The sequence below is a fragment of the Lolium perenne genome, chromosome 2, assembly GCF_019359855.2.
Source record: "Lolium perenne isolate Kyuss_39 chromosome 2, Kyuss_2.0, whole genome shotgun sequence".
NCBI lineage: Eukaryota > Viridiplantae > Streptophyta > Magnoliopsida > Poales > Poaceae > Lolium > Lolium perenne.
The window spans coordinates 8,080,710-8,099,439 of record NC_067245.2 but is presented as its reverse complement, the minus strand read 5'-3'; the positions used below and the strand labels follow the sequence as shown (position 1 = coordinate 8,099,439).

Here is an 18,730-nt window from a genome sequence, read left to right as displayed (position 1 = left end):
GCCTCCACGGCCGGCCATAAGAAGCTCTGTCGTGTGCCGCAGAAAGCATCGCCTCTCCCCCTCGCCTCCATGGCCGGCCAGGGGAGGCTCTACTTCACAGTGGTCTCTACTTTATTTGCGGAGACCGTGGCTCCCTCCTTTTTTCTATGCTCCGACCACCGGAGACATATATAGCAGCAAGAAGAACCCTAATCCCCAGATCTTGCCGCCTAGATCTGAGGCACAGCTCCAAACCACCACTAGGGGAGGAAAACTAGAAGAAAACTTACGTATGTACAGCCGGGGCCGTCTCCTCTCCATCTCCAGCCGGCTATTCCGGCGGAGATGAGGAAGGAGCGGCCCGGAGAGGGGGGGAGAGAGCAGCTACTGTAGTGAGTTGAGAGCGGGTTGGGGGGGGGGGGGAATGAGAGCGCCGCGATTTAACATTATGGAACCGAGCGAGACAAACTGAGAACACTACTGGTCAAACCCCTGAGTCGTAGCTTACTGACGCGCAATGCAATGATGGATTTACCTACCTACCGTATGCGAGCCGTAGATCTGGCTTGCTGGCTAGCACAAATTAGGCATGGTCTTTTTTTTTACCGGGATTGGGAACTGCATTAGTGAAAGCGGTAGGTACAAAAAAAAATACAAGGAGGGTCTCAAAAATTGAAATTACAACATGATCCTCACTCTTAGCAACTAGGACCTTAGAAAGAAGTGCACTCAAGTCCAACTCCACCGCATAATCTGTGAGACCTCAAATCATGGCTACTCACCTCGTCGCCAAGGACGAGACCACATGGGATGATGCAAGCGTGTGTCACCACACCGAGATCAAACAACCTCCATAATGGCACATTGGCTTGAAGGTTGACGAAGCTAACGCATACAAGATACCTGAGAACGGAGTGGCCTCCCCGTTGGCCAAGGATAACGCCGGCCGATGGTGCCACCATTGATGAACTCCGCAGTAGATCGACGCGGATTCACAAACTCCTGAGAGACTCCAAATCCTAGCATCTTTACTCTTCTTCCGCCACCAGAGCGACCAGAACTCCACCGCGACATGACGCCAGACTCCATAAAGGAAGCAACAATTCTAAACCTAGCCCTAGACTTAGCCACTTTGTACAAGGATTCACCAGCCTCCTAATCCATCTACACACCGGCCAGCGCGGCTGTCGGGGGCGAGAGGAAGAGGAGCCAAGGATCTGGTTAATTCTCAAAGGGGTTGGGGGGAGGCACGTGAGAGAGGAGAAGGAAGCTAAATCGATGCAACATGAGATTGTGACGTGAGAAGCCGTGAAGAACAAAGATAGGGTAAACAAAATAAAAGCCTTCGCAAGCATGGCCAAATAATCTGATAATGTGTGTGTGTGTGTGTGTGTGTGTGTGTGTTTATCGACTTTCAAGAGATCCCATGGCCGATATCAAAGCATTCCGCGGCTAGCGGAAGGTGGCGTCGGGAAGAGCTAGCCTGGCAACGTGCATTGTTAGTGGCGGGTGATGATGTAAATTTTCAATCATGTCAACATGCTCGGGCGAGCCAAGGCGTGAAGTTGCTGCATTCGGCGACGTTCGGCTCAGGGTTCTACGACGGTCTCGTGAGGAGCAAATACAGTATATACCATTATACCGAGCCTGAAAGGACGTGGGTGCACGACATGGGGCATCGATGACCTTGCCGGTTGTCTAGGGAGCCATGCATCTCAATTAGTCGCGTGGCAATGGCATTTTAAGCATTTTGTTTTTGGTTCAACCACTTTATTTTATATTTAGTCATCTTTTAGTATGTAGGTTCACTTATTTTAGTTTGTATATAGTCTAATTTAAAAGTACCAAAACATTTTATATTGGTGCACCGATACATGCAAATACGTACACATCTGAACATGAAACGGGGTAATTCACGTCGAGGTGGATGCTGATGAATTGCTGCCACATGCCGCCTAATTTATTCCAGAGTGATTTTGGAGCAGACTCATCGGGGAAGACGCAATTTATTGGGAGAGCAAATAATTAGCGGACCAACCAAACACAGGAGTTGATGGGGCGGACGAAAACCCAACCCAACGAACGCCGGCGATCAATGCTCTTCTCGTTCCCGAAATCACAAAACACACAACCAATCTCTCGCGTCCTCTCATCTCCTGCCGCCTCTTGCTGATGCTGCTCACCGCCGGGAAACCAGCACCTCCGCTCACCGGCGCACCCAACCTCCTCGCCGCCCACCCTCAGATTTCCCGTGCATCCGCCATCTGGAGAAGAGAGGCCGTCGCGCCTCCCCCCTGTCGGTAGGGACGCCGCCCCGGTGCCTCTTCTCCAAACACCCTCTTCCTGGTGACGGAGGAGAATCCCACAGAAGAGGGCCGCACGCTTCGCTGGATCTGTGTGCTCCTGCTGGCCCGCCATGAATGCGCTCGTCCTTGTGGCAAGCGAGCCAACGACAGGGAAGGGGCGGAGCTTGGCCTGTCGTCCTTACAGAAAGGTCCAGAAACCAAAGCAAAATTACAAAGAAATCCTTCTGGATCCTGTCGTCCTGGTTGCTATTGGGTACGGGAAAATTGGGCGGCGGCCGACGGCTGGGCCGCAGGCGTGACAAGTTTGCCGCGGTGCAGTCATGGCGGCGGGGAGAACAGGAGGACGAGCTGGTGATGTGTCCTTCCCGGGGAGCTGCTGCGGGCGTCCATGGGGAAATGTTGCAGGGGACCTCCTGTTCAACCTCCCCGAGCTGCCTCCACCGCCGCCAGCAACATCCACGACCTCCTGCCACCGGTGGCCTCCGCAACCTACTGCTCCCGGTGATCTTTCTCTCCTCCTCCTCCTCCTCCCTCTCCATGCATTCCTTGTAAAATGTGTTTCTTTTTACCATGTTGAATGTGTTGAATGTGCTGCCAGTGGAGATCATTGCATTACCTGTGTTCGTTTTTGTGGGGTACTGGTGCCCATATTTACTAAGATTGCTGTCACTTTTTTCTTAAATTTTGCATGACTATCCCTCAAGTCTTTTGATCCACGATTGACTGACTGACGGGCAAGTTAACCGGCGACGCCCGCAGGCGGAGCTCGCCGTGTCGCATAAATGGCACCATGGAGGCAAGAAAGAAGAGATGGTGGTCGGCCCGGAACTGCTGCTTTCAGTGCCGGTGATGTCCCCGACTTGCGGCTACAATAAACGAGTCCCTCCAGCTGTTGTAGACAACCGCCCCAACCTGAAGCTGCCAGGTCAGCTCCCTCATTTTCACTTAGGTAGTAAATGGTTCACTGAATTAAAATTTGTCATGTGCGTAGGCATGTCCATACTTGTACATTTTCCGATTATGCATACATGTTTGCTGGTCAATCTGAATCTTGTACATACATGTGTAGGACATGGGATGCGCTACATTTTCTTGACTTTTTTTAGCTGCTTATTTGCACAATAGAGTCGGTATGTTCAGGGTTTTACTAGTACAAGTGATTTGTTCTTCCCTAAGAGCCGGTATGTGCGTAGGCACCGCAAACTGTTGAAGGGGACCTCCTGTACAACCTCCCCTAGCTGTCGCCATTGCTGCTGGCAACATCCCTGACCTCCTACCGCCGCTGGCTACCGCAGCCAACTACTCCCAGTGATGTCTGTGTCCCCGTCCTCCTCATCCATGCATTCATTGTAAATGTGTTTCTTTTTTTATCATGTTGAATGTTTTACTGGTGGAGATCATGCGGAATGAATTTTGATATATCTTTTTGAATTGTTTCATTGCATTACCTTAGAAAGAAAAAAATGTTCAACAAAAATCAATTGCATCGTGCGAAGGTATGTTCTCACCAGAGCATGGACACTTAAGTTTGATCTCACCAAAGCATTGACAATAGAGTTTGATTTGTAGATGAACAAAACCAGGTCTAATCTTTCATTTCCAGGCAGGTGAACCCCCAATATCGCCCAGTAGTGCATCCATGCAAACCATACCATCAAACTAATTGGAAGAGCAAGTCATGTGCAAATTAAGAACCACCACCAAGATCCAGGTCATCGAGGTCATACATGCGTATAGGAGCAGTTCCAGTGATCGTGCGGATGATGGCGCATAATATTTGGGAAGGTAATTACGGCAAGGGTGGGATTAGGGGATTGGGAGTAGTTATTGTTGTGTGATTCGATTGTGTGGCATATCATACAACATTGGGAGAACGTGGACCATTAAATATAGACATATGAATGGTCAAGATGCACCGACAGTCTCGCTTTTTTATATTAGTATTGATATGCTTCTCTATCGTTTAAGTTCATTGGCTATAGTAATCTTGCGGAGATTTGTAAGTAAGCTATGATTCTCAACACATATGACATTTTCTAGGCATGCATTGTACTTCTACTGCAATCACTTAGTCAGAAACTGATGGTACTACCTGATGATGAAATTGTTAATGTGAATGCCCATGGTTTAATTTCCACCATCCTTTTATATTTTCAGCTATTCCCAAGAATCCAGTTAGGATCTACCTGATGCATGGGCAATCTTGTTTGTGTCTTGGTTACTTGTGTTCAGAATTTGGGGCTCCTCAACTAACAATCTATGTTGTATCATACTAGTACTTTTGACTTAAGCTCTAGGATGCTTTGCTCATGATATGTTGTTGCTCACTTAAGAAAAAGTAATGACATTGAGTTTAGTGTTTCTTAGTTACCTCCTTGCTTGTGATCATATCCTGCTGGTCAGATGGTGCTAGTTCTGCTTTAGTGTTGCTACCCTGTGATGCTCTTGATACTTATTTCTGAATTACTAGGTGATGGCACTACTTGCTGTCATGTCTCGCTGTTCTGTCATAGTCTTGTTGATAGTTATCAAGTTCAGCTGATGGGTATCCTAAGTTGACAAGCACACTGTGTCAGAAGTGTTAACCGCATGTGGGTTTAATTTTGATATTCCAAGTGTTTTTTCTGTCTTGGCTAGGCTGTTTGCTGAGTGTTAGCTTGAGAGGGCTGATTTTTTTTTTATAAATGTGAGTCTTTGTATTTAACTTGTGGGCCGTTTGTGGGCACAATGTTAGCTCCAGGCTTGTGCATTTGGTTTGGGTGACTAATGTGAACCTTAACCAGATATTTATTTAATGCAATGAGCTTGAGTTCTTATTAAGAGGGTTTTGTTGTCTAAAATGTTGTTGATTGCACTTGTTGGAACGGATCTGGTGCTTATTAATAAGATGTATTTTCGCCTTAATTTAGAAAAAAAGTTGATTTGTAAAACGCTTAATATAGCTACATACTTGAAACCTCAAATGAGTAAATAAAATGGTAATTAGAAGTGCAACATTCGTACAATGTGCGGCCAAATTTTAGTACCTGACATCTTTTCGAACAATGTTAAACAACTTTGCAACAACGGGGCGGCTTGTCGTCGCGCCAAGGCTTACTAGTAAGATGTATTTTTGCATGTAAACTGGAAAATTCTTTATTACTTGTTTTAGTGGATAGTTAGCGATGAAAATCTACATAATAATCATGGTGAATAGTCCAGGACATTGTGTAGTTTGGCTAGTTTTTTTTTCCTTATATTGTAATGGAATGGCTAGCCTTGCAATGAGTCATTAATTAGCACCATATCTGATCTCTATGCAGATGTTATGCAGCTCGAGTGCTGCTATTTGGGTAACTTGAATTTTTCAGGAAAATAGTTGCACTTTTTTTTTTGCATCAACAGCTTATTACTAAGTGTATATGCTATGTCGTTGAGTAGCATATTCTTGATGTTTCAGGGTTCTTCTAGGGTAGGGGATGGGAGGGGGTGACGTTGCGGTTCGGTACTGATGAGCCTCCTAGCCAACTTCGCCAAACACCAAGTCAACCTGAAGGTGGGTCCCATCATAGCCAAGATGTTGGAAAAGGTCAATGGCTGGTCCTAGTGAACATCATGAGCTTACCGCGCAGCAACCATAGTGGCTCATGGATGACCTCTCTGGCGAGTTATTTGTTTACCACTTGAATATCTGGCTCCCGTGTGGACCATCGTGCGATGGCTTCACTATGCTCTGGCATTTGAGACGATGAACCTTATTTGATATATGGTGATGATGATCATCTGGTCAGTGTAGTTTCTACGTTCTATTCCTAACACATTGACATATGTCCCTGGTTATTAGAGATCCTGATAAGCCAACGTAGTTGATGATTTTTGTGTTATAGGCCTAAACTTGCTATTATTTGGTATTGAATACCACTTGTGTACTGTGTGGTCTCGATAATTTATTGCTAGATCTTGGAATGATCTCGGTATTGCTATCTGTATGTACATAGATATTCTGCTGGTGAGGTTTAGATATTCCTTATGGTACTGGCGTTATCTGTTTACTTTCTAGAACGAAAAAATTTAGCTGGTATTTTTCCCTTTATCTGAATCTTCAACCATGTATTTTTTTTGTGAAACACTGAACTGGTTAACCTTGTTTAGATGAGCGATTAGTATTTGTACATGTATATGTGAGAAGTTAGTATCTCTACATGCATATCTGAGCAGTTAGTATCTATACATGCATCTGGTATCTACATGAATGTTTTTGTATTGTGATGGACTTCATGACTATGTGGGTACTACGTATGCGATCTTTGTTGTTTTCTCCCCTGTTTTTTTTGTATTCTGCTTTATAAGCATACCAAGCTAGCCTGCAAGCTCTTGCATGATTGGAAGTATCATCTCAATGTTATAATTAGAGGTCTAGAGCTTTACTTTTATCCGTTCCTGCTTTGAACTCACTTTTATTGATTTTATTCACAATGCTATGACATTCATTGTACTGATATTTGATGTTTCCTAACTGCAAGTTTTTGAAGCCTGGTAGCATAATATGATGGTGTCTGGTTCATGACTAGAGGGTGGCATTCTTAGACTTTTGTGGATTTTTTGGTAAGTTCCTCGTGCCACTCCTTTCTACTCTCTGTGCTCTGGGATAAAACGACCAGAGCCAAAGAATATATGGCTTCGTTTGGATGTTTTTATTCGTGGGCTTGGCATTACATTGGCTTGAATGTCAATATCTTGTGATATTTGCATTGAGATTCAATCTCAATATTTCCGTTTGGTGGGACGACATGCTTACCGGCAAGCCTCGCAAAGAGCAAAGACGTATCAGCGGGCGTTTCCTTTACGTTGTATGGAACGCATGGAAGGAAAGGAACCGTCGTATCTTCACCGGCCTTCGGCTCACATACCCGGAGGTTGCGGATCTTGCTAGGGAGGACATTACACAGCGTCAGCGCGCTTTTACCACCTCCGGACAGGCCATTCCGGCCGAGCCTGATTAGTTTTTTTCCTTTTGGGTGGTTTTTGCTATGTTACCACCTTAATCTAAACATATGCCTCCCTGTACAGTTTTGTTGTGTTTTTCCCCCTTGCTTAATGAAGAGGCAGTGCTCCTGCCGGTTGCTCCAAAAAAAAATGTTTAGGTATTTGGAACATAGAATTGATACCTTGGTTGAATATCAAATCCTGTTTGGGTGGTCAAAGTGATGAATTGCGTTTGTACGACATCATATGATCATTATACTTGTTTGCAAATGTGTTTTGTATAATTTTCAAATATATTCGAGTAATTATATATCACATGATAAAGTCAAAGAAATCTTTATCTAAAATTTCCACATCATCACAAATCATATATGCACCAGAAATTAACAAAATGCTGGAGAAGCTTCACACCACATCACAAATCAACAAACTGTTGTAGGTCGAGACAGATTGAGCCAGTTTCTTCCTTCCAAATTTCCCATGATACATCTAGTGAGAGGGGCGAGATCCTCGGCACGGCTGCTTGACAGAGAGCAAAGATAGAAGACAGGGAGAGGGTAGGGCACTATGCTGCTGTAGAATAGGTGGGGGAGGTCACCATCAGTACATGCGCCAGAAAGGAGAGGGCCGGGGTGCTCCGCACCGGTGACCTGTGCCGGATGAAAGAGAGTCGGGGTGGATGGGAAAGGTCGGGTAGAGGGATATCAGAGAAGGGCGGCGGGATCATGCCTCGCTGGAGGGCCGCCGTGCCATTCACCGGAGGATGGGGAGGGCGGAAGGAGGAGAAGTACTGCGCCGCCGCCGCTGTGACTGCCTCCTCCTGCTGGGTCTCTCGGGGATAGCGAGCAACGCGAATCCACAACGATGTCGAGGTAAAAGGCTCAACTTTCGGGAGCGACCTGGCTGTACATGAATTGGGCCTTCGCAATATTCAGCCCGAATACCAAGCGTGAATGTTTAGGCCGGCCAAACAGATGTATTCAGGGTATTCGGGCCTAAGAAATGCCAATATCTAATACCAAGGCTGAATGCATACATCCAAACGGACCATATATGTTTCTAGGTTCTCAGGTTCAAACTAGGCTAAGAAATGTTAAGTTGGTTTGCATGTAAGATAGTTGCAATTGGTGTTGTTAAAGCACATCCATGTTTTGATTAGATGTAAATTTAAACAATTGAAATCATTTCTTCCGAGCCAACTTTTGAACATAATATATGATTTTATTTTGCAAGGAAGTTTGAAAATATTCAGTTGTTTTTGTCTCTGTATAATTGTACTAGATCATGTAGTTTTGATAATTAAATCATGCATCACTCCCTTTTGGCAACAAAAAAATATTATAAGCATTTATGATTCGTTTGAATGAATAGAGACATCAGGAGAAGAGGCGCAACTTGGCAGTGACTGCTGAGCTCAGTTGCCAGCGCCGCTTCCACACGATGTGCGCTTGTGCTCGAGCCTCCCCACTGCCAAGACCAAGAGCCAAGAGGCATGAAAGCACCCCTTCCCAGACCTAGCCGACGATGCAATCCTGTCGCTGTTGCTGATGATGCATGTCTTTGATGAGGTGGTTTTTCCATTTCTAGTGAGGTAGATCCTTCATCTCTATGCTTGTTTCTTGTGCTTTTGTGTGTATCCTTCTATGTGTTCTTCTCTGAATTTTAAGAGAATCAAATGTTCATAACTTCTTTTGTTAAAATGCATCTGCCTTTATTCAAAGCATGTAATTGACCAAAGTTTTATATGTAGTCTAGGTGATCATAGCGAAGATCAATATAACTCTTCTGTGTTGAACGTGTGAATATTGGTTGATATAAAGTTCTAGTGCATTTTTCTGTTGGTATCTGATGGTTTTGTCTCAAGTGTGATTTCTGTAGTAGGTAGCTATGTGTTATGCCAGTGGTGTCGATGACGTTCTTTGTGCCCTGGACGTATGTGAGTTGCTAGACATTCATGATGATGATGATGACCATTACTTGTTTGCATGCCCCTTTGACACAAGATTCTATAGTAGTACATATTCTATTCAAATTGTTGCTATGTTCGTGATATTAGCTTCAAACTAATTATTTGCTTATGATAGAATTTGCCGGGTACTTAGTCCTTGTAAAAAATAATGTCTTGCTCATTTTTTGATAGTGGCAATTGGTGAAAATACTTATATTTACCATGACGGGTTTAGAAGTTACTTGGTCGCTTTTTTTATAGTCTTGACATGCCTACGGTGATCGCCGTGCAAAAAAGGAGGTGATCAAAGTTGGCCTCCCTGAGCTCCTTTTGGTGTTTGCCTGCTTTGGATGCTGCTGCCGGTGTCTCCCCCGAATGTGTCCCATGGCTGCTGCAGGCGGCACGGCTTCACGGCTTCGGATGCTCCCCTAGAGCCCTCCAATGGTTGGTGGCCATCAATGGGTAGTGGTCTCGCTTTCCGGTGGGACCACACCTCTTCGTGCACTGAGATCATCATCGTATACAAATGAAACTATGGGCAGCGTGTCATGACATTCTAAGGTTAGTATTTGGTTATGTTGTTAGTATGACATCATGATTAATTGGATTATGCCGCAAATTTGCAGGAAAAAAATTATTTTTTGTTAATTTAGTCACTCATGTTAGCTTTTGGTTGTGTCGATTTAGCCTTTTTTTGGTATTCAGATTGTTACCACCTTGATGTTATGTAAAGGTGTTTGATTTCCTAACAATATCGAAGTGTATTCTTGTTTGAACATACATATTTGATATTTTCTGTTCACTAAATAAATAGTTGATTTGCTATGATGATAAATAGATTGGCTATGAGGAGATAATAGAATCAGTTTTTTTTTTCATATGTTTGTGAGATTTCTTTTGATGGTTGCATGTCTGGTAATATAGCTACACTATATTGTTGCATTGGTCTCATTGGTTGTTTGTTACGCTTGATGTCGTATGCTGATATTGACTGAAACAAATGCCTTAATGTCTAATGTTAAGTTGTGTGTGGTGATACTGCCTTGGCCTCATTGGTTGTTTGTTACGCTTGATGTCGTATGCTTATATTGAGTGAAACAAATGCCTTAATGTCTACTGTTAAGCGGAAGGCTCGCTGGTGGGCTGCAACCACAGCCATGCTCTTGCCGGCGCCGAGGCCGTGTTGTGAGCACCCTGCCCTGGCATAGCTGTTGGAGGAACCAAGGCTGTTTCTACTACTCTCTTCTTCGCCGAGGTATAAATCCTTCATTATTAGGCCCATCTAGTGTTATTCTCTGTGTGCTGTATAGTTTTGTCCTTCTCTAAATCATCTAGTCTAGGAGAGCACACATTTAGAGCTCCTGTTAGTGAGATGCATATAATTTTTCGCAAAGCACCTAGTGGATCAAAGCTCTATTTTTTCTAGTTCATCACAGACTGATGCAATCTCGGTGTCAGTTTATTGAATCACCATGTTTACATGTTAGTGTTGCACCATTTTGCCGCAACCACAAAGCTGCAATAAGCCTATTTTGTCCCTATGCGCTTCCTTGTTCTAGGTTTATCTAGTAGAGATCATCTCATGTAAACTATGTTGCTGTTAAGCATGCTATAGTTGTGTTTCTTCTTTGGTCTATGCTACCTACATGTATTGCTGTGATCTTATATATGAGCTGAGTATGTACTTGGTTTTGCTATTCATCATTTCTGCATATTTTGGTGTATGTGTTCATTTGGGGTAGCCCAAACAAATGGTAGAAGCCTAGAAGCTATTGGGATGCACTTGCTTAGAACATTTGAGAATCAGTCATGATTCTTGTGCATAAACTTCTTCCAGTGTGGTCATTTTGCTGAGCTAACTTTTGAACATAATACATGATGTGTTTGTGAAAGAAAATGGAAATTATTATGTTGTTTTTGCCTTTCTATAACCATACTATATGTTGCATTTTTTGGTAAGGAAATACTGCATCACTCCCTTTTGAAAACAAAAGAAAGCATTTAGAATTCATGTCTGTAAACAGAGACATCAGGAGGAGAGGCGCAGCTAGCCGGCGAGTGTCGGTCAAAGCTGCAGTTCTACCACTGCTTCTTGCTCATATCGATGTGTTCTCTCCAGTGCAGTCATGCCGCCACCAATTTGTCAATTCTTCAACGGCAAATGGACGAGGCACTTCAAGAAAGACATGACTCCTGAAGCCCTACAACAGTTCCTACTCATCCATGGCAAACTCGCGAGCATGCAGCTGCAACCTGATGTGTCGGACGAGGTGATATGGAGGTGGACGGTTGATGGGCAGTACTCTGCTACCTCGGCTTACGCTATGCAGTTTGAAGGTGCCCTATGCCGACACTTTCGAGTGCTGATATGGAGTGGTGTGATGCTCCTCTGAAATGTCGAACCTTCTCGTGGCTTGCCATGTTAGGGAAATGCCACACTGCAGACTGCCTTATGAAGAAAGGATGGCCTCACAATGCCGCGTGCGTGCTATGCCTCAGTGAGCCAGACTCTGGAACAAGGTCTTGCGCACTGCTGGGTTGCCTCTCAGCTTGGTGCCTAGCCCTAACACGGCTTGTTTGCAGATTGGTTCTTGACGACCCAGATGTCACAGCCGCAGGCAATCAAGAAACAATGGGCAAGCCTAGTTCACCTCACTTGGTGGACAATTTGGAAAGAGCGTAATAATAGGATCTTCCACAACAATGCAGCGCCGATCAGCAGAATCCATTCCAATATCATCGAGGAAGCGGAATTGGCCAGACGCATGCAAAAAAAGGGCTCATGAGCTGCTGCATAGACCGAGAGAGCCGGATTGACTAATCCATGATGTTTCGCATCTTCCTAGCTTGCTAGCTGCAGGTTCTTTTCTTTGTATGTTTTATTTTCCCTTTGGTCACCTTGTACATCTTGTACCCTCTTTCTAATATCAATGAAAAGCAGGCCAAGGCTGCCTTTTCGTAAAAAAAAAAAGAGTTGCCATGTTGGATGATCTAGGCAGCTAGTTTAGACGGGATAGTATTGTCACACTTGAGGGGTGATATATGTGCATGTCTAGCTAGGTGTGTGTTACATTTCCCGATGTCCAAACTCCTGGAACTATCTAGCTGTGTGAATGTACCTGCCGATTGTAGCTTAGCTAGCTGATGTATACTTATGATGTCTAGAGCTGATTACGTTCGATAGAATCTTGCGCATTTATATTATGTACTTTTGTATCCGTCCAGGAACTGATTATGAAACTTTTGAGTTATGCATTAGGATTAACTTTCACTGATGTTGGTTTTCTAGTGTCGTGGCATTTCCGTTTGGTTCAGCCTATGGTTTGGTTGAATATCACCTGAGGTGTTTCTGTTTGCACTTTTGTAGTTTGTGAAATCTGTTGTGTGGTAAAAGAAAAAATATCTTGATAATTTTTTTTTCAGTTGATTATTCAGGGTAAGTACGTTAATTTTATGTTCTTAACGCAAATTGTTGAACTATCACTGCTCTTTCTTGACCTCCTTGTAAACAGCACAAGAAAATAATTTGGCATTGCTCATCTGGGCTGGTTCCTTAGTACAAAAGGAGTATTTGGTTTGTTCTGAAATGGATTAGCACATAAGTAGGATCTGGCTAAGAAGCACGACTGCCAATTGTGCTGGACATAGGGCCCTGTAAACGAACGGTGACGTGCATCCATATTGTTTCATCAGTTAAAACAAGTACCATGACGTCATATAGTCGGTACAACTAGCATAAACAAAATTGTTGCTCGTGGTGAGATTGGTCTCACACCTCTTCGACAGCAACTTGTGAATCCTCATAGAAATACAAAGCCAGAAAATACATCTGTGTGCGTGTATCTACTTAGCACCTATATAGCTGTCAAGGTTTAGCTACTGCGAGAGATGAACAACTCAGGGCCTCAAAAGAGTGAAAAAAGTTTCAAGTTTGAACATTCTAAACGATGATCAGTTGGTAACATGAAACTAAAACATTGCAGGTTCTGGAGTAGCTAAGCCCTATTTAATCCACTTCAAAAAAATCTGTGTTAATCTCTCAGAAAACTAGCACCAACCATGCAATCGATCTTAGTAAAACAAGTAGTACTAATTTGCACTAGTTCCGGGGTCACCAGTAGTAACTGGGGAAACTAATCGTTAAATCTTAGGAACCATAATAAATGAATGGGTCCTGATTTTTAGGTGAAACTAAGCGACAGACTCCCAAACTAAGCTAGAGCTGTGCTATTATGGCTCTGGCATGCATGGGATTAAAAATCAAGGATTCATTAGCGATCCGTCTGCGCGATCCGCGGGACAACGTAATCTTAGGCTGTTTACAAGCTGCTAACAGCCACCAACGAAGCAAGATGACAGAACCAAAAGAAAATTTCATCTTCTTCCCGCTCTACCTATGTTCCCTCCCCCCAAAATTTGAACCTCCAATCTTGGCCTCCTTCATCCTATATATACAAAGAGGGGTGGAGCTAACGCGTGCGTCGCGTGTGACTTAGACTTTGACTCTTGCTCGGAGAGGAGAGGAGAGGAGAGGAGGCACTCTGCCGCCGCCCACTTCATCAACAACTGCCGTGGTGGACAGATGCGAGGAGTGGCCATGGTGGTCCTCGCCGCCGCGTTCTGACGCCGGCTTGCTGGCGTGGTGGTCGATGAGGCTATCAAGCAGGTCGTCCCACATCTTGTGCACTCTCCGGGCCTTGGCGCACACCATCCTCTTGATGATGTCCAGCTTCACCAGCGCCGGGAAGTGGTCCTCGAGGTTGAAGCCGCCGATGAGCGAGGAGTTGGCCTCCACCAGCTCCCGGAAGAGCTTGTTGTGGCCCTGCTTCCGGAAGGACTTGCCGGACACGGCGTGGCAGACGACGTCGTTGGCGAAGGCGCTGAGCATGTCGCTGAGGTCGACGGGGGCGCCGGCGCCGACCGCGTCGCGGAGCTTGGCGACGACGAGCCTGACCTCGTGCTCCCGCGCGTGGCGGTAGGAGCGGACCTTCCTGGCGGTGAGGAGGTGCGTGGTGGCGATCTTCTTGACCTGGCGCCAGTGGTGGCCGTAGGGGCAGAAGGCGACGTCGGTGGTAAAAAAAAAAAGCAAATATCTTGATATTTTTTTTTTCAGTTGATTATTCAGGGTAAGTACGTTAATTTTGTGTTCTTAACGTAAATTGTTGAACTATCACTGCTCTTTCGTGACCTCCTTGTAAACAGCACAAGAAAATAATTTGGCAAAGCCAAGCTAGTTTTGAAGTTCACTTTCAGCTGCACATGCATTGCTCATCTGGGCTGGTTCCTTAGTACAAAAAGAGTATTGGTTTGTTCAGAAATGGATCAGCACATAAGTACGATCTGGCTAAGAAGCACGACTGCCAATTGTGCTGGACATAGGGCCCTGTAAACGGTGACATGCATACATATTGTTTCATCAGTTAAAACAAGTACCATGACGTCATATAGTCGGTACAACTAGAATAAACAAAAAGATTGCTTGTGGTGAGATTGGTCTCACACCTCTTCGACAGCAACCTGTGAATCCTCAAAGAAATACAAAGCCAGAAAATACATCTGTGTGCGTGTATCTACTTGGCACCTATATAGGGCTGCCAAGTTGTAGCTACTGCGAGAGATGAACAACTCAGGGCCTCAAAAGAATGAAAAAAGTTTCAAGTTTGAACATTCTAAACGATGATCAGTTGGTAACATGAAACTAAAACATGCAGGTTCTGGAGTAGCTAAGCCCTATTTAATCAACCTAAAAAAAATCTGTGTTAATCTCTCTCAGAAAACTAGCACCAACCATACAATCGATCTTAGTAAAATATGTAGTAGTACTAATTTGCACTAGTTCCGGGGTCACGGTAGTAGTAACTGGGGAAACTAATCGTCAAATCTTAGGAACCATAATAAATGAATGGGTCCTGATTTTTAGGTGAAACTAAGCGACAGACTCCCGAACTCTTCCATCTCTCTCACATGCTAGAGCTGTGCTATTATGGGCTCTGGCATGCATGAGATTAAAAATCAAGGATCCATTAGAGATCCATCTGGCCGATCCGTGGGGCAACGTAATCTTAGGCGTCCATCTATCGCAAGCTGCTAATAGCCACCAACGAAGCAAGATGATAGAACCAAAAGAAATTTCATCTTCTTTCCGCTCTACCTATGTTCCCTCCCCCAAAATTTGAACCTCCAATCTTGGCCTCCTTCAGCCTATATATCCCAGGAGGTGGAACCAACGCGTGCGTCGCGTGTGACTTAGACTTTGACTCTTGCTCGGAGAGGAGAGGAGAGGAGGCACTCTGCCGCCGCCCACTTCATCAACAACTGCCGTGGTGGACAGATGCGAGGAGTGGCCATGGTGGACGAGCAGCCGCGTCTATCGTTTCAATCGGTGGCGGGGCCGTGGTGAAGATGGCTGCATCACCCAGTAGGAACTGGGAGTCATTCGTCGTCTTCCTGTGCTTATAATCTCAGTTCGCTTGGCCGTCCGCGAGCAAGCCCAACAGGTAACCTCATCATGCATAGTTTCTGCTTCTCACCTTTGAGCATCTGTTTTTTGAGTCCATCTTGCGGGGCTGATTAATTTTACCCATAGTGGGAGTAACTACATCACATACCCAAGATATTTTCGTGACATGACATGATAATAAATAAATAAAGAGAGTGTGGTGTTAACTAGCTATATTACCATAACATCACACACCACAAAAAAAGGAACATAATAGATGACACAATCCACGAAACCAAATATAAGTTACAACCTACTACCCACTATGAAGGATAGTAAAATAGAGTAGTAACTTGTGCATGTTACTACCCTATGTTACTCCACACTATGACTAGCTTCACGCCACCGGGGCATGTAGTCAGATCTCCTTGACTGAGGATGGGGAGCAGCAGGATCAAGCGCCAAGAAATGCGACACGGTTAGATGGTGAATTGCGGTGGCGGCGAGAAGAAGCAGCAGGCTAGCCGTGTGGTGCGGGAGAAGGGAACATGGATGACTTGCGATTTGGGAATTGGGGATAAACAAGCTTTCTTTGAGGTCAGATGTATTTGTGATGATCCGATCGTAACTATAAGATCAGGATCATCCCTTCCTTTTCTCTGTTTGTTGTAACCTTCCGTGTACTCATCCTCTGCCGATGTTGGCATATAAATTAACACGCAACCGATGGAAGTCCCCATCGTTAAACCAAAACCCTCTAGCGATCATAGTTACTACCCTATGTTACTCCCCACTATGACTAGCTTCAAAATAGAAGTTCAAAAGCACGATATTATTGCGATATACAGGTAATATAGAGTCTAGAGTCCTCAGTTAATCTTACGGCAGTAGAGGGACGAGGAGGAGCTTCTCCTTGCGGTGCACAGTGATCCCAAATGATTCGGCCATACTAATGCCACCTTCCTGCGCCGATCGAGGTGGCAGCTTCCAGTCGAAGTGGTACATGAGATTCGCCAGCATGATCTCGACGGTCACGATGGCGAAGTTGATGCCGGGGCATATCCTTCGCCCGGCCCCAAATGGGAGGTAGAGGAAGTCGTTCCCCCTGTAGTCCACGGCGGCGGCGCTGCCGCCTTCCAAGAACCGCTCGGGCACGAACTCCTCCGCGCTCTCCCAGCCGCTAGGGTCCCTCGCGAGAGCCCAGCTATTGACGATGACGCGCGTCTCCGATGGTATCGTGTAGCCGTTGACGTCGCAGCCGGCCATGGATAGGTGGGGCACGAGGAGCGGCGCCGGCATGTGGAGCCGGAGCGTCTCCTTGATCACCGCTTTCAGGTAGGCCAAACCAGTGAGATCGTCTTCGGTGACCGTGTCTTTTTCCTTGGGTACGGTGTTCCTCACCTCGGCTTGTAGCTTGGCCATGAGGTGGGGGCTTTGCATGAGCCGGACCATGGCGTACTCCAGCACTATGAATGATGTGTCCGTGCCAGCTTCAAACATGATCTACATGCATACATACATTTTGTGCAAGAATACAAAGAATCAACATCTTAGCATGTATATAGAGCTAGAATAGCTTTGCTAGTATGTGACGTGTAGGTGAAGGTGCCGTTTAATTGTGAGGTCATACTATACGTGCGTACCGTCAACTGAGCCTTGATATGGTCTTTCGTGAGGTTGTACTCTTGCTGCACGGAAAGCAAGACGTCGATGAAGTCGCAGTCCTCGCCGCCGCGTTCTGACGCCGGCTTGCTGGCGTGGTGGTCGATGAGGCTATCAAGCAGGTCGTCCCACATCTTGTGCACTCTCCGGGCCTTGGCGCACACCATCCTCTTGATGATGTCCAGCTTCACCAGCGCCGGGAAGTGGTCCTCGAGGTTGAAGCCGCCGATGAGCGAGGAGTTGGCCTCCACCAGCTCCCGGAAGAGCTTGTTGTGGCCCTGCTTCCGGAAGGACTTGCCGGACACGGCGTGGCAGATGACGTCGTTGGCGAAGGCGTTGAGCAGGTCGCTCATGTTGACGGCGTCGCCGCCGACCGCGTCACGGCGGAGCTTGGCGACGACGAGCCTGACCTCGTGCTCCCGCGCGTGGCGGTAGGAGCGGACCTTCCTGGCGGTGAGGAGGTGGGTGGTGGCGATCTTCTTGACCTGGCGCCAGTGGTGGCCGTAGGGGCAGAAGGCGACGTCGGTGGAGCCGTAGAAGAGGATGTCGGTGACGGGGGAGTGCGGCCGGGACGCGAAGACGTGGTCGTGCGTGCGCAGGACGGCCTGCGCGGCGGCCGGCGAGGAGACGACGAGCGTGGGGACGGCGCCGAGGCGGAGGAGCATGAGGCCGTCGCGGCCGTGCTGGGCGGCGAGGTCGCGGAGGGAGACGTGCGGGAAGGAGCCCAGCAGGTGCAGGTGACCAATGACGGGGAGCCGGCCACGGGGAGAGGGCAGCTTGCCCAGCGCCTCCTCTCTGGCTCTCGCCGTGGCCGTCCCGTTCCCGAAGCGGCGCACCATGAGGAGGACGGACGCCAAGAGAACAGGGACCAGGACTAGGAGGGCTGCTGCCTGTGCAGACCTCGCCTCATGGGGAATGGAGAAGGACCTGCGTCGCTTCACTTCACCCATCGCTCACAATCACAGCAGCGGAGCAGGTCGTTCGATTGACTCATCTTTCCTTCCACCTTTTCACGCGCGCGCGATCGTGCACTCGAATCGTTTCTTTCTTTCGTTGCCCCGCGCGCGCGCGTGGATCGAACAGACGTGCTGTTCAACCTTTTGACAAGTTTTTTTTAAATAGAAGGCCCTCCGGCCCAGATCTGGGCCCGCCGCCGCCACCCCTGGCCACGGCCGCCCCGGCGTCAAGGTCGCGCCAGCACCGGTGGCTGGGCCGCCGTGCCGCGCCACCACCAAGCCGGGATCCGGATGCGCCCCCGCGTCGGCCGGAGGGGGATGGGCGTCGACGCCGCTGAAGACCGCCCCGCGAGGCCCGCAGCAGCTCGCGCCGAGAAGAGCCACCGCCGCCGGCACCGTGCGGGCTTTGCCCGGCGGCTCGCGCCGGCAGCGGCAGCGGGGAGGGGCGGGGGAGGAGCGCTGAGGCGGGGAGGAG

General features: G+C 46.8%; 2 protein-coding genes across 2 annotated transcripts; both read right to left on the bottom strand.

The window, feature by feature from the left end:
• Positions 1-12,678: 12,678 nt before the first annotated feature.
• Positions 12,679-15,546, bottom strand: LOC127328186 (indole-2-monooxygenase-like). The gene is made up of 3 exons (XM_071825230.1): positions 15,488-15,546; positions 13,739-14,291; positions 12,679-12,699 (listed from the first exon to the last, which is right to left on the bottom strand). Exons 1-3 carry the CDS (start codon positions 15,544-15,546, stop codon positions 12,679-12,681), a joined length of 633 nt encoding a protein of 210 aa, XP_071681331.1.
• A 969-nt stretch (positions 15,547-16,515) lies between these two features.
• On the bottom strand, positions 16,516-18,249 carry LOC127331058 (indole-2-monooxygenase-like). Its single transcript, XM_071825229.1, has 2 exons — positions 17,281-18,249; positions 16,516-17,140 (listed from the first exon to the last, which is right to left on the bottom strand). The coding sequence occupies exons 1-2, from the start codon at positions 18,247-18,249 to the stop codon at positions 16,517-16,519; spliced, it is 1,593 nt and encodes a 530-aa protein (XP_071681330.1). The 3' UTR covers position 16,516.
• Positions 18,250-18,730: the final 481 nt, after the last annotated feature.